The sequence below is a fragment of the Podarcis muralis genome, chromosome 5, assembly GCF_964188315.1.
Source record: "Podarcis muralis chromosome 5, rPodMur119.hap1.1, whole genome shotgun sequence".
Lineage (NCBI taxonomy): Eukaryota > Metazoa > Chordata > Lepidosauria > Squamata > Lacertidae > Podarcis > Podarcis muralis.
This window is the reverse complement of record NC_135659.1, coordinates 67,067,883-67,083,826: the sequence shown is the minus strand read 5'-3', so window position 1 is coordinate 67,083,826 and position 15,944 is coordinate 67,067,883. Positions and strand designations below refer to the sequence as shown.

The 15,944-nt window shown below is 42.9% G+C and overlaps 1 protein-coding gene and 1 long non-coding RNA gene across 6 annotated transcripts in view; one reads left to right on the top strand and one right to left on the bottom strand.

The window, feature by feature from the left end:
• MAGI3 (membrane associated guanylate kinase, WW and PDZ domain containing 3) overlaps positions 1-8,459 on the bottom strand; it is a 113,221-nt gene extending 104,762 nt beyond the window's left edge. For 2 of the 4 annotated variants that reach the window (XM_028734517.2, XM_077929072.1), the window contains exon 1: positions 7,968-8,459. In XM_028734517.2, the coding sequence (XP_028590350.2) occupies positions 7,968-8,304 (337 nt within the window). In that variant the 5' untranslated portion in view covers positions 8,305-8,459. The remainder of the gene's footprint in view (positions 1-7,967) is intronic. The other 2 variants (XM_077929070.1, XM_077929071.1) reach the window with 1 other exon arrangement.
• The window catches only part of LOC114599383 (uncharacterized), a 41,081-nt gene continuing 33,183 nt past the window's right edge, over positions 8,047-15,944 (top strand). For both annotated transcript variants that reach the window (XR_003707297.2, XR_013392979.1), the window contains exon 1: positions 8,047-8,172. This is a non-coding gene — a long non-coding RNA (uncharacterized LOC114599383). The remainder of the gene's footprint in view (positions 8,173-15,944) is intronic.

Genomic DNA, 15,944 nt, shown 5'->3' with positions numbered 1-15,944 from the left:
CTAGTGTCAAAATGGTCAGGATAGCTATTTGAGAAAATGGATGCAGTTACTTATTTTAAAATTCAAGATTATGGACAATATGGTCTACTGTAACTGGGGACAAGCACACTGCAGTTCACCTTCAAACTGTAATCACCTAGAAATAAAAAGACTGCAGATATAAAATGAGTTGGTAAGAGTGCCTAAGTTATAGAATGGAGTGTACCATTTCAGATGTGAGAGTAATTAAGAGTGTGCCACCACATAAAACAGTCTTGTGCAAGCAACAACAGCAAAAACAGCTGGCAGGGTTAGAGCCTGTTTCCCAGAAGCCCTAATATTTTATGCAGAGTACTCAGAAATGCTGCCTAAACTGGTGCATTCTATTTATGCTCCCTGAGGATTCTACCCCCACATTCTACTGCATGTATAGACCACCCTGCCCTCATTGGGTAGTTTTTAAAGAATAACAGGTGTTACAGGTGTCACTGTTGCCCATACTGAGAGCTAAACTGCATGTTACATGCAAATGCATAATGGCAGCCTAACAGCCTTTATAATGGGGAAGAGCCATTTCAGGAGAATATTAGAGGAAGAGGGGTGCCTTTCCTACGCTAAATCACATCCTCTCTGTAGTTTGGCCTCAATATGCAGTACCTGATGAATCTACAAATTCACACTGCTGCTTAGGAGAGAGCAATGATTTTTCTTGAGAACAGAGGGTGCTAAAAGACAAGGAATTATCACAATCTTTCACAGATGTATTACATCAGATTGTTCTTAGCAGGCAGAACATGCTTAAAGTTAAGGCCCCTTAAGACCAGCAATCTACAGCATCGACTGCCTCAAGTTCTCCCTCCTCACATTCAGGACTCCCCACATCCATCTTTTGATCAGAGAATGTTCAGCTCTTTGGGGCTACTTCTCTCCCTCAGCAACAACTCCAGTGACTCCACTTCTTCTTCCCTGCTCTGCAGAACATAGCCCCCATGATGAACTTGCGAAGTTGTATATTTTTAATGCTGTATCTCCCCCTCAACCCCCCACACTAGGCGGCTAGGTAGACAGTGAAGTTAATGGCACTGTAGTAGCTAGGCCACGTTGCATCATACACTATTGCAGGAGAATTAATTGTTTTCTCCAGTAATACGGTCAGCCAACAGAGTCAAAGAATCTGCATAGGTTGCCTCAATTCTCCATGACTGTGTGGAGTAGAGAATTGAGTCTGCAGATAAGCCTGCTGCATGAGAACCAAGAACACTTCAGCTAACCATGTGTAACAATAAAAGGAACACCACAAGGCATGTACGTGGGTGGAACTTCCGTCCTCAAAACTGAGAAATTGGAACTCCATGACCAATCTTTAATCAAGCCATAACAACTTACTTCCTTCACAAATAATCATTACAACTAAAGAAGCCTGTCATGTGTCTGGTCTTCACAGAGCTCTTGCCAACTGTTGAGGCTAAGAAAATAGATTAAAAAGGCAAGTTGTACTGTTCTTTAGCCATCTGTAGCTCTTCATCCACAAACTGACCACTCCTGCTGCATAGCAATAATGGAGCAAGACATCACTGATATGCCTTATTTTTAAAGTGTTTTTCACTACTCATATTTAAAAAGAATAATTTAAATCAAATTCTAATAATAAGACCTCATATTTTATACGTCCACTCAAAATACATGCTCCTAGATAAAACCATGGTAAGAGCAATCTACTTCCTCGCTAAATGTTTTCTAGAAGGGGACTCCTCTTTGTGTTAGTTTATAATTTGTGATAGCCCAAAGTTTCTTTGAGCATTTGTAACACAAGTTCCCTGTATTACTGAAAATTATAATAAATAATAATAATAATAATAATAATAATAATACTTCATTTTTAACAAAAATGAAGTCTTGTGTTGGGCACTATGCTAGGGCACCTCAAATCAGGCAGTTTTCCAGTAGTGTGGATTTGGAGGGGCCCAAATCATATTCAGGGATATAAAACCCAAGTTCCTTGTAAATGTGGTCTGGGACCACCACAAGCCGAAGTGTGTTACAAGGACAAGACCAGCAAGTGTACTGATGCAACACAAAGGTCATGGAATTATATATATATTGTGTTAGAGGCATATATTATTCGGTTTTTTATTAAGACTGCTCATATAGCTCTGTATCAAACAAGTAACTGGGAACTATCAGTGTCATGCAAGAAGCTGGAATGGGAGCAAGAAAGGCAGGACACTTAGAAGGAAATTATTTAAAAAGTGGTGATGTGTGTTGAAGCTTATTGGATGCAGGTCTCTAATAAATGAAATCAAGCTCTCTTGAGTGTATGTTATAGAAAGCCCTGGCTCACATACCACATGAAGTGGTCTAAAACCAATGATGATTTAATGTGATTGGTCAGCATGTTGATGCACACTGCTCAAAAGTTACTGGAGCACTGCTCCCCAGCTGTGCCTGTACCAGAGTCTGGTTTGTTGTGTTGTCTGAATCTGGCTCCTGGTTCCTCTCCAAACAAGCCATGTACTATAAACCAAGAACAAACCTTGGTTACCACATGCACCTTTTTTAGAGAGAAACAAATCACAAACCAGGGGTCGGACAGCAGCCTCCAGCTTCTTTTGGTGTGGCAGCATCTGTGAGGAACATAGATTGTTTTAAACTATGTTGCATGTGATGTGATCTAGCCAATGATTTGCATGAATCTTCATAATATGAATGGAAACAATTTCTTCCCCCAAATGATCTAAATAGAAAGAAATGTAAAACACCCTTAATTTGTGATCAAATCTAACCACAATCTCATTTCAATAGAGCTCCTATGCAGAATCCAAAGCAACTCAATTTTAATTGAGTTCCCAGGCACCTTGGGGAATCAGGAAAGCAGTTTATGCATCATTTCCATCTTTCCAAGAAACATTCATCCACAGGACAACATTTAGTTCATATTCTCCATGCAAGGTAATAGCTAATAACAGCCTGGCTGGAATGTCACACAAGACAAATGTGGCCTAGAAACATATTCATCAACTTCCCCATCTCATCAATGTGTGAAGGTTGCAAGAGAGATAGCTCAGGGTAAAAAGAGTTCAGTGAGAGTAAAAGATTTGAACTCCACTGATCCACAGGATCACAGAAAAGGCCTTGGAATGCTTATTGTGTGGCAATAATTAGTTTTTTGCACAGGAGTCACAACATTTGCAGAACCTAGGAATACAAAGCCAAGTCAATTCCACAGCCAAAACAAATACAACTCCTCTCAACTGTACAAAATGCCATGCAGATAGACACTACCAAACAAGTAACATAGCATTGACTATAATCCTGCCTGGTGATGTTAAAAGTAAACTTCAAAAGGTTTTTTTTGCGTAGCCAATAACAGATAAAACATACTGAAGAAAGCCAGTATCGGTTTCCACAGAAAAATCTTTCTTGAGTTGCACAGAAAATGCTAAATCAGCGTGGTCCAATGCACGGCACCCCTCGGCAACATTTGACGCCCCAGCTCTGAGGCACTGGGCTTTGGGAAGGAGGCATGACGACTCTTGACAAAATCCTAGAGTTCTCCTGCCTCCTTTCCAAAGCCTAGTTAGTGCTTCCCCAGCTTTGGGAAGGAAGTAGGGGGGCTTTGGGATCCTGCCAGAGCCTTGTGCCTCCTTTCCTAAAGCCCAGCATCTTGCTTAGCTAGTTTTGGGGAAGCAGCTCAAGAGCTGGGGGAGGGGAGGGGCTCGAATTTTGGCCTCACTCCCCTGCCATGTGACAAAGCAGTGTGCAGACTGTGGGTTCCATGTCAAAGTACTCTTCTGGCCCACTTGCTATGAAATGTTGGACCACCCTGGGCTAAATTGTTTGTTAGAAAGTGCAACAAAAGGAAAAGGTATTATATGCAAGATTCTGAAAACAGCAAAAGAGGAATGTGGATAAAATGAGGGAACCTTTACCTTACCTAAAGCTTAGCTCCAGCAGTCCACATCCCCTGCTCTCCTTCTCTGAAGACATATGTTTGAAGCATATGAATCTGCTGTCCTAACCTAGCTTGGCCCTTAAGCCACCTGAATACATTTCTATACAAGTGGGTCCATCTTCTAATGCATGCTGTATATGAAGCAGGTCAGTTCATTTAGATCTCTGCTTCTCACCACCTCAAGGTTATATTGTAACCTAATCTGAGTCTCTGTCTCACTTTACCCTGTGAAGCCCATTATTTATCAAAATGTGTTCTTATGTGCCAAGAAGCTGATTGACTGATGGCAGAGTAGCAATTTGAACTTGGGTTTCCCACACCCAACCATTATATTCTACCACTGCTTCATATTTTCTGAAGTTTCACTCATTTCCACAATAAAAAGGAAAGGAGTTAGAAAACAGCCTGATTATTAGAAGAGTCTTGCCATTTATGTTCAAACTACAAAAGTCTTACAGTTAGGTTAAAATGAATACTTCACTCTCTTATACTGTATTGGAAAGCAATCAGAAGTGTCAAACAGCTACAAGAAAATCTACAGAAGGCCTCTGTAGCAAAACCAAAGCCAAACACAATTCTTACTTGGAAACAACTAAGGTTAATACTTGCAGCCCAACTTTTCCATATTCAGCCATACACTTTAACAGGAACTTATATACACATTTCTATACGCCAGTGAAAACATCTTTTTTGAAGCTGAAAAGTTAACAGTTGAAGTTACTTTGCTATTATTTCCCAAGTAAATTAATATATGTGGCAAGACAGCTATAGAAATAGATACTAACTATAAATGAAAGCACACAGGAGGTACATTTTGCCAAAATTGAGTTGTGTCACGTAACGAAAGTTCATCATAATTGTCTACTTAATATTCATATTTGTGCTGTACTAGAACAGCTATAATTAGCTTCAAATTTACAATTGTAAATCATCAGACTCTATGATTGCAAGTAACAGTGCTTAGCAATAACTTGACATTTGAAATGCATACTGGCAAGGAAGCTAAATAATTAACACAATTATTTGATATCTCCTATATATACACAAATTAACACCACCATGGCAAGATGAGACTTCCATTAGAAAAATGAAGTTGACAGAAATGCAAGACAGTCTTATGAATCACTGCAAACACTTTGCACTAGGTTCCAGGCCATACACAAATATAATTATGTAATTGCATAACTAATGCTTACTCCACTTCATGTTAGCAAAGGGTATTTTTTACATTTTGTATAAATTTCTGGTGCTGAAAGCCAGGACATTTCTACTACATGACTATAAGCTTTAACTTTCAAATTTCAATTTCTTTCATGAAGCAAGCACTCTAGGAAAAAAGCTTAGACAGATCGCTTGGGGGAGTAATAGTAATTTTATCAGTCTCCCAAGTTTTCCTTTATGTCCTCTTCTACTGAAAACTACACTATTTCACTATCAATTTACATATTGATTATGTACTGATGTACATATGCTGCCATAGATCTGAAAATGATCACCACAAATCATCTTACTTCAAGGTTAGCCTCTACTACTATATTTTGCTATGTCAAACTGAAGACAAACATAAGCAGAAAGCTTTATTTCATAAGCTATTATAAAAACTATTAAGTAAAATAATCCCATTTCCTCTGTAAGTCTTAAATAAAGAACAGAAAGCTGCACATTCTTTAAGTACAACATTAAGCATTCAAAACCACACATTAAATTCGGTATAACACGTTCAAACTTAAACAAAATAAAGAATTATCTTGTTGCCCTAGAGACACTGTTACATTCATATGTTACATTCATACTCTATTCCACACAGACAATACAAGCACTTATTTTAGATATTGTAAACTTTCTCTAATTCTAGAAAGGAGTATGTTAACTGTAAAAAACCTTGAAGTGTGAACAATGGCAAAACACAAGATGATCAGTGTAATTTATAACACTAACAGCACAGATAAGTTTTCATACCAAAACCTATGCTTGATATGTTTTGTTCCTCAGGCCAAAATATCACTGTTATGTGATGGCAAATATTCATAGGAACTATAACAGCTTGTGGGGCATAATCTGAATGCAGTCAAGTATTGCTCCCCATACAGCAGGAGGAATTTTAAGACAAAATAACACAGCTGAAAATACAGAAAAACCCATGATGAAAGGCTGTCCTAAAAACAAACTGCTAAACTCTGGCATCTGGATTTACCTTTGCTTATAAGAACTACAGTGGTACCTCTGGATATAAGAGTGCTTTAAACAGGTATGACCAGATGCGTCTTACTAAATGAACAGTCCTTTCAGAAAACTGACCAAAGGAAATCACCTTTCTTGCCTCTCTCTGCTGTTCATGTTTCTGCCATACAGAAATACTAATTTTATATGAAGAGATAGTGAACAAGCCCACAACTAGCCTAAATGATGGCTTTTAATAATGCTCATTCACTAATCTTCCCCAAGAGTAACATTAGCTTTCAGTAAACCTCAGTGCTCTATAAACTTTATTCTCTCACACAGCAATATACAAACAACTAGCTTTGCGGAGGAATCACTGGATTATGAATGCCACAGGGAAGGCTGAAACAAAAGGTTAATCACAATTTCACTCACAGATGAAAATCAGTTCAGCAATGTTAGAAATCAAATGTAAGGCTAGGAGTGTATTGTAACATGAATCTGTTCCACTGAAAAGAGCTGCAGGGTCTACATCACAGATACAACATGCAAGAACCTGTTTGCTCAAGCATGAAGAACAATTACAACAGCTCTGTCCCCCAAATATACATGCAACTAAAAGCTTCCCCTTCCATTGAGAATGAATGGCACAGAAACACAAACACATAAGAATCAGGCATTATGGCAAACTGCAGCCTATGCAATGTTTAAATAGTTATAATGATTCTTTCCTCAACATAGATTGCCAAGATAGTGCATAAAAAACCTTTATTGTTAAACACCAAGGTTACAAGTAACTATGCCAAAAGTCAAAGATTTCCTACTATTCTGCCTTTAGCAATATTGTTATTTGTAAAAGAATAATTAATCCACTGTAGTGAAAGTCAGGCACCTTGAAACTACTAGGATGACAACCATATCTAACACTGTGCAAAGCAGGAGACCTTACTGGAACAAATCACATACAAACCCAGCTAAGGTTCTTTGCTACCACAAAGCTTGCCAGCCCCTCTCCAGGTTAAAGCAGGTCTTGCAAATGGAAGCTTTTGAATAACGACACTAATACTGGGGCGGAAGGTGGATACTGGAGTAAACAGGAAGGGCCAAGTCTGCTCAGGGAAGGGATTTAGCAGATGTGTGTGGGGGGGGGGGCTTGGAGAGAGAAGATATGTCAGGGTCAGGTTTGCCTTAGTGGGAAAACAGTGGTGGAAGGCAGCTGTACAGAAGGCAAGGAATAAATAAGACACAGGGAGGCCAAATATGCCAAGGAAAAATGGGCAGGCAGAGATTAGTGCTCCAGGAAGTAGCGTAGTCGGGTGACACAGGTAGGGCGATGTGTGCCCTGAAGGGTAGGAGATATGACAGAAAGATAGCTTCGTGATAAGGCGGCAAGAGGAGCGCAGGTTAGGAAAGCTAGATGCGCCAACACGAAGGAGGAAAACATAAGTAAGGGGGGAGGAAAGGGAGAGAACGGATGGAGGAAAGCGTACTTTGGCAGAACAGGCAATGGCGAGGAGGACACTGCCCAGAGTAGAGGCTGGAGGGCGACAGGGCACTGTGTTTGGGGCGGGAGAAAAGAGCAAAAGAAAGGAAAACAGGGTGGCTGCGAGATGAACAAGGTTTGCAAAGGTGAACCTTACAATGGAGGAGACCAGGAAGGGACCTAAGGCGAGGCGGGGGGGGGGCTGTTTGAAGAGGGGCAGGTGCGCCTGGGTGGAGCCGAGGGCGGCGACTCGAGAGGCCAGGCTCTCCCTCCCACCGAGAGGTTAAAAGGGTAGGGTGGAGGGGGGGAGAGAGAAATAAAGAAGCCTCCTAACCTCCCCCCCCCCTCGCGCGCAGCGGACGTTTCTCGCGACCGACCGCCGGACGGACTGACCTGGCCGCACGGTCTTGAGGCGCACCGGCTCCCTGAAGTGGCGGATGACGGCCAGGGTGTCTCGGTGCGTGAGGCCGCTCACCGGGGTGCCGTTCACCTCCAGAAGCACGTCCCCCGGGGCGGGGGGCTTCCCCGAGAGCAGGACGGGGCCACTCCCGCCGCCGCCGCCTCCGGACTCGGCCAGCGTCGGCAGGCGGCCCCCGAGGTAAGGGAACTCTCCGCGCTCGGCGCCCCCGCGCAGGAGGTCGGGGTCCGGGCCGGGGCCGCCCCCCCAGGACACGGCGCACTCCTGCACCTTGCTCAGCCAGTGGCGCTTCCTCCGCAGCGTCTTAGACATGAGGCCACACCATGGGCGCCCCTCCGCGCGCGCGCTCTGCCCGCTCCCCGGTCCCGCCGAGCTCCCCTCGCGGCCGGCCGGCCAGCCCAACCTCCCGCGCGCGCGCCCTCGCGCCTCCTTCGGCCACCACCGGCCGCGACTGCCTCCCAACTGGCGCCCTCAGCGCGGCGGCGGCGGCGGCGGCAGGAGCACGCCCCCTCCTCCCCTTGGACACACCTCTTTCGCCTCCTCCCTTCCCCTCCCCGCCGTTGTCTTAAGCCCCGCCCGACATTCCGGGGGGTGGGGCCAAGTGGGTTGACGTCAGGAGATAAGAACTTTCAGGGACCGGGGAGAGGGGGGAGGGGTTTGCGGCAAGAACTTCGGCGGGGAAGGGGAGGCGCGAAGCAATGGAACCCTCGGCCTTGCCCCGGAGCAGCTCCGCAAACTCCGACCTGAAGCTGCTTTTCCGTCGAAGTTCGCAGTACCCGGGAAGCGTGCTTGCAATTGCGGCAGACGCGGCCGGAGCCCCTCGTGGTCTTCCTCTCCACCAGTATGCCCAGAGGGAGAAGTCGAGGTTGCTCCCGGGAGGCAGAGGCTCCTCCGCCGCGCCTCTGCCTTTCGTCTCTGCTCCCTCTGGGCATTCTGGATCGGGCCCATCCTGCCGTCTAGAGGAAGAGACCCAAGTGAACCGAGGCAGCAGTCAGAGGCAGCTGCCTTCTTGGCTTCTCCTCCAGAGCAGGCAGCCAGGCATGAAAGAACAGCAGCAAATAGTATGGTGGCACCTTAATGAATCATTAAAAAGGCATTGCAGCGTAAGCTGCAGTCTACTACTTTGTCAGGTGCATGAAGTGCTGCAACGGTGAGAATCCGGTCAGAAAAGTTTATGGGCTTCTATTTTTTTGGCGAAGTTGTGTTGTGCAGGAGATGGAGCAGTAACTTCTGAGGAACAGTGACTTCTGCTATCCTGCTCACTTCCTCTGGGCTGCAGAGGTGGGCCCAACTCCCACCACAGACCAGAGGGAGAGTCAAGGTGACTGCTCCTATAAACTGACACCCACTCAGTCCCACTTTGGGTAGGAGAGAGAAAGGAGTAGGTGCCCCTGCTGTCAGCAGTGGTGTCTTCTGCTCCAAAGTGTCAGCTACTTATGCGTGGCTGAGGGGCCCTCCCAAATTGCTGGGACCTCAACAGTTGCCTGATGCTACTGACCTCTGACCCCCCCCCCCCAGCTCTGGTGCCAAGGGAAAGTGGTTGGGCTGCTTTGAATGGTGCAGTTATAAGTCCTTGTATTTGACCTTAGCTATTTCATAAACAAATCCAAAGTACTTTTACTTGAAATTCTCACGTGCCAATGGAATTTACTGCCAAATCCATGTTCTCAGCTTTGCACACTGTGAGCCTGAGCAGATGCGTGCTTACTTGAAAATTATTCGGAGCAGAGTGGGGCTTAACCCCAAGCATGCATAGCAATTTAGCCTCTGAATATTTGCACACATAAATTGTGAAAAAAATACAGAAGGTGCTCAAAGGTACCCTGTTCCCATTAAGAACAAGGACAGTGACTTAAGCATTTAATGGGCAAAAGCCATACTACAGTAGCTTCCTTTTCATACTATATCGGATGCTTACCACGATTACAGTAAAGCCCAAAGTAGGAAGTAAGTCTCAAGATAAAGAACCATCAGAAGAGAGAGCAGAGAGCTTGAAGATGATCAAGGGTCTGGAAACCAAGCCTTATGAGGAACTGTTGAGGGAGTTGGGTATGTTTAGCCTGCAGAAGAACGGACTGAGATATGATAGTCATCTTCAAATATCTGAAAGGCTGTCACATGGAAGATGGAGCAAGCTTCTTTTCTGCTGCTCCAGAGGGCAGGACGCATACCATTGGATTCAAAGGAGATTCTAACTAATCACCAGGAATAACTTTTAAGGTAGCAGGAGTTGTTTGCCAGTGGAATAGACTTCCTTAGAAAGTGACGGACTCTCCTTCATTGGAGGTTTTTAAACCGATTGGGTGGCCACATGTCATGGATGCTTTAGCTGAGATTCCTGCATTGCAGGGGGTTGGACTAGATGATCCTTGGGGTACCTTCCAATTCTACGATTCTGTGAGAAGTAAATCTTATTTAATTATGCTGGACTTACTTGCTATGATTGCACTGCCAGTTTCTGAAACTTAACCTTTGTACATTTCTGCCCATCACCAGCTACATGTCCCCTTCGCTCCGTTTTCCGTATTAAACCAAATGCAATTCCATAAGAACCACTGTTGTGTTAACAGCTCTCTAATAAAAGTACAGATTGCAATATTTTTCTTCAGATATATTTGATTAGCATAGGAGAGAAAGAAAGGAACATAAGATGTAAGGTTTTCTGTACACACACCTCACTGCCACAACCTTCAATATTTATTTTATGAAATTGCGACTCCTTGCTTGACTGCCACAACATTTCAAGCCCATTGCCATTCCCAGGAGTGTCACAGCAACAGGCCTTTGTTTGATACCTGCACATTTTTTTATAGCAAGAAACTCAAGTCAGGCACAAAGCACATGAGAGCAGCAGGACTTGCAATACAAGACGCTAAAACCATTCCAAGTCCAGCTCTACTAATCCACCTCAGTATAACATGCCTTTGCATTAATTATTTGTTTCTTTACCTTGTTTACTCTGGCCTGCTATGGAGTAGCTTCCTATGTACAGTTTTTTCCTTGCCTGGTGCTCTCCAGCTGTTGCTGGACTCCAGCTCCCATCATCTCTGACTGTTGTTCATGCTGGCTAAGGCTGATGGGAGTTGGAGTCCAACAGGCACCTAGAGCGCACTAGATTGGAAAAGGCTGCTATGTAAATCTCCCCCAGGGAAGAGGGAAAACAGGGACAGCAAAAATCTGCTAGCAGGCTTCTTCAGAAGTGAAGTGTCTTGGTCTTGCCCCACATTCCACATCCACTTCTCAGTAGCAGCTCCTGGATTCCATAACTTTCTGCCTGTGTGCACCTAGCTCCAACTTTGGTAGTATTCAGAAGACAAAACAAAAGTTTTCCTTTTCACCCAGGCTTTTGAAAACTCTTGTTTATTGTTCAGCCTCTGTTAATTGTTTTACTTGATGCATTGATTATTTTTGTATTGAATTTTCCTGTTTTATTGTGATATAACACAACCTGGGACTTTTTGCTGAATGGTGGAAAATAAACGTATCTCATAAATAATACCTTCAAAATTGCTCCCAGGTGGCTTATTAAACAAAATGGCAATAAAAATACAATAGTAATAAAAGAAAACAAACTTTTAAGAATTGGAACAGAAAACCAGTAAAACGAACATAAAAATCTTATACAAAATGCTTATGCAGCTAAAAAAACATCTTTACATGGTACTGGCAAGATAACAATATAAGCAACAGGCAAGCCTTTCTGAAAAAGTATTCCACGATTGGTGTCCTACCACTGACAAGGCCCAGTGTATAGTTGGCATTCACCATAACCACAACAGTGAAGGTACCTGATAGGGCTCCCACAATGATCTCAGGCACGTTCACATGAAGCTAGGTAGAATTTTATGTATTGGTATTACAGGAGGTATTGCCTGAAATTAATTAGGGTTTTCAAATTTTAAATATAACTTTTCTTATGTGGACCTCCATTCCAGACATATGGCAGACACTTTTTATTAATTGGCTTTTAATGTGCAAAGTGCTTTATGAGTTTCAAGCCCCAGCGAGCACAGTGGGATTTACTTCTTGAGAAGAATACCATTCTTCTCTGCACCTTTTCACCAACACAGCCATCTTGAGAGGTGGGTCATTTGTAATTACCATTTAAAATGGGTATTTTGTGAGTGTCACTTGCTCAAAGCTACCCTACATAGTTCTCAGATTCATGATCAATAGTCACTGGGTACCATATAAGAAAGGAGTTTTGCGGTATTTTTTGTTGTCTGCTATTCAGGCCCTATTCAGTTGTACAAGGATAAACAGGCACAAGTTTTATCTTAGTTTGTTATTTAACTGGCTTGAATAAAACAAACATCCTGTATTTGGATGTAACAGAAAAACAGAATCTATGAACTGTCTCCCACTGTGTGTGGAATCAGGAAGGTTCATACCTACTTGCTTTCCGAATGCTAAATCATAATTTAGAGTTATGTCTGAACTGGATCTTAAACATGGACCCTCAATACAATATTTTACCATGACATTTCAGTTCAGCTTTAAACTGAAAAACAGAAAAAACATTTTTCAAATTTAACTAGGAAACTTTCTCAGTGGTGCTATGGACATGCATTCAATTGATTAAATTTGTACTTCAGTGTAAATGCTGGATTCTGTACTTAAAAAGGGCCATGTTTGTCTTGTAGCTTGTTATTTGCATTCGATGTGGAGTTACACTGGTACCTTGGGTTAAGTACTTAATTCGTTCCAAAGGTCCGTTCTTAACCTGAAACTGTTCTTAACCTGAAGCACCACTTTAGCTAATGGGGCCTCCTGCTGCTGCCGCGCCGCCACCATGCAATTTCTGTTCTCATCCCGAAGCAAAGTTCTTAACTTGAGGTACTATTTCTGGGTTAGCGGAGTCTGTAACCTGAAGCGTTTGTAACCTGAGGTAGCACTGTATATCTAAAGGGTTACATTACATTTGTGTCATGTTTTCTGGTTCTAGTGCTTTCATGAGAAAAGTCCATCTTATATCTCCATGGATCTAACTACTACTCTAAGACTGTGAGACTGTCCCTAGAAAGGCCTGGACACAATTTGAAGGCCAGTATCTCTCCCCATTGCCCCCGCTCAGTCAGTTCCCTTTAACACACACACACAGTGAGCATAGTGCCAATGCATCTTCTTCTGTTGGGTTTTCTATGTTATTTCCCATTCTAAAGACTGTGGGGATAAATCATCACAGCTATATGAAATGCAATTAAGAGAAAAGAACATGTTTAATCCCATATTTTAATAATTGGAGCTTTGGAGAAGGAAAATGGAAAATATAATATGAAGAATAATCAGATCTGGTGTGTGTGTGTTTGAGTGAAGCAGGGAACTAATACAAAAATTAACCATGTTATGGTTGCACCATAGATGCACACAGCAATTGGCAGATCATTAGTGTGACCTGTCAGTCACTGAAGCAGTGCTATCAAAGGGAGAGGGAAATTCCCAGCCTTAGTGGCAACCTCCAGAAGGTGATGAAGGCTGAGGCACCTCAAGTCAGTACTATGCAAGTATGCAATTACTGACAGGCTAATTACCTCTAGCCCAGGCTCTTGCAATCACCTGTGGCAGCCAGCCAATCCCCAACCATATGCTTGCCTCATAAGGGTAACCAATAAAGGTGAGGATTCATCTTCCTTCTTTGATCACTCAACGGTAGTAGCCAATGGCTTTTAATAGAAAACTCAATATTGGGCTGCTTATATAACATACAATTAAAAGACATTTTTCTCCTCGACGCATACTGGGATCTGTAGTTTAAGAGTGCTAGGAATTGCAATTCTGTGAGGGGCAGAGTATACTTCCCAGAATAATTTGGGGAGGGGGACATGTGCTTTAAATGTATCATGTGTATGCAGCCTTAAACATCAGCAGGTAAGCCTAGAGTTGAGCATGATGGGAATGGATCATCTCCTCTTCCAACAGACCCTCCCCACTCATGAACAGCCCTCAGCTTGGAGATTCCCTGAAACCAAAACAATTGGAAGTGGTCTGTTGAGTTCACTACTAAGGCTTACTCAATAGGAGCAAGAGACACAGTGTCTGTCACCACTAGTTCAACACTTAACCCAGTGATAGCTTGTCTCAGGTGATTTAATCATTGAAGAGGGGGGAGAGATGAGGGGAACCTGGAAGTAGTTGCCTAGGAACCATTCAAACATCTATTGGTTCCAGGTTTTGACAGGAAACAATAGGGGATATGTGGGTGGCTGCCTATTAATGCCTACAAATGGACTATTAACACATTTAGTTGGAAATAATTTTAAATGTCTTTTAGAAGTTTAAAATCTGACATGGCCTTTCTCTAACGGAAAACATCCCTCACTGCCTTGGATACATTTATAAAAAGGCTATTAATCTGTTTATTGTAATTGTGATTTTTAATTTGCTTTTACTTTACGTCACTCATATGACTTTAGTTAACGGTCAGCTAATAAACTGAACCAATTAATTAATAGCTAGTGTTCTATTTGGCACCTCAGCTCTTGACCATTGGGGGTCAGGAAGGAATATTTTCCTCTGTGTGGGTCCCTTCCTCAATAGTTACAATTACTGACACTATTGCTGTGTATGCATATCACCAATGCTATTTTTCTAGAAAAAGGTGCCGGAACTCACCATGAACACCTCCCTTATTCTATTCTAATGGCAATGGCACCCACCTGAGAAGGGCCAGAACTGAGTTCCAGCGAGTTCCAGCTGAAAAACTCCCTGCATATCACCATAATTAATCATAAGCCAAGAACAAACCTTCGCTTCAGATCATGGTTTATTTGGAGCAAAGCAAACCATGACCCCCAGTTCAGACATAACAATAAGCCAGGGACCCTTGTTTGTTACTTCTGTTCACTAGTGGGGAGGAGTAAAGTGGGAGGGTCTGAGCATTCACAGTAAACTATTAACTATCATTTACCACAACATATGAAGAAACCCAGTGTTGGATGGTGTGTGGTTGCAGGTTCCTTGGAAAGCCTCAGTAGGTAGGTTCTCTCTGATTGCAATTTTTGGTACTAGGAAGGAAGTTCTCCTGGGAAGGTGAGTTGGGCTGCCTTCCCTTGTAGGCATGACTAGGGTTGCTAACCTAACAGCAAAGTCAGCCTGGTTTACTCCCGTGCCTGAACAGCAGATATTAGATTAGAACATGTTTCACAGCATGGAGATGAGCACTGTCATCTGCTAATGTTTGCAAATCAAGCTGCTCTCAAAGACACTGGAGCGTTGACTGGTAGAAGTGTTAGCAACACTGCGTGGCTTGACTCATGTGTTTGAGTCATCTAGAGCTCCATAGCCATTTTCCTATTGTACAGCAACAAGTCTGCCTGTGCCTACTGCTGTCTGAGTTGAACAAGGAGATTGAAGGTTGTGTGGGAGGTGGATGGTGTTGTCGTACAACATGAGCGGGATGATAGCTTCTTTGTCCCTTCCACTCTGATTTCAGTTTGATACATGTGAATGTGAAAAATCATCTTTCAGAAAACTTCTCTTTCCCCTATTTTAAATTCTTATGATGCATCCTGCCGTTCAATTATTTAGGTCCTCTCTCCGTTACTATTTTTCGATCCAGCTCAATAACATTTTCTTTTAACGCACTTTCAGTTCTATTTCTTTTCTTAGATGTAGGACCTTTGGCTTGTGGCTGCCTGCATACATTTGCCTCTCAAGGCTGAAATAGTCAACTAGAACTCTTTTAAAAACATCATGTGTTTTAAGAATACACACAATGGTTCAGCTCAATGTATCAGGAAGGCTCAATAGCACTATTGTTTGCAAGCATAAAAGGGTGTGACATAAGATAGTTCAAACACTTGCATTCCTTTGTAGATCTCAACAGGAAGAGCAGGTAGCTGCCTTAAATCCCAAAGGAGCTGCATTCTTTGCTGTAAAACAACGATAGTTTTTGTTTCAATGACCGTCTCTTGAACTTCATGTCCCAATATTCTTGTTTTATTACACAACAA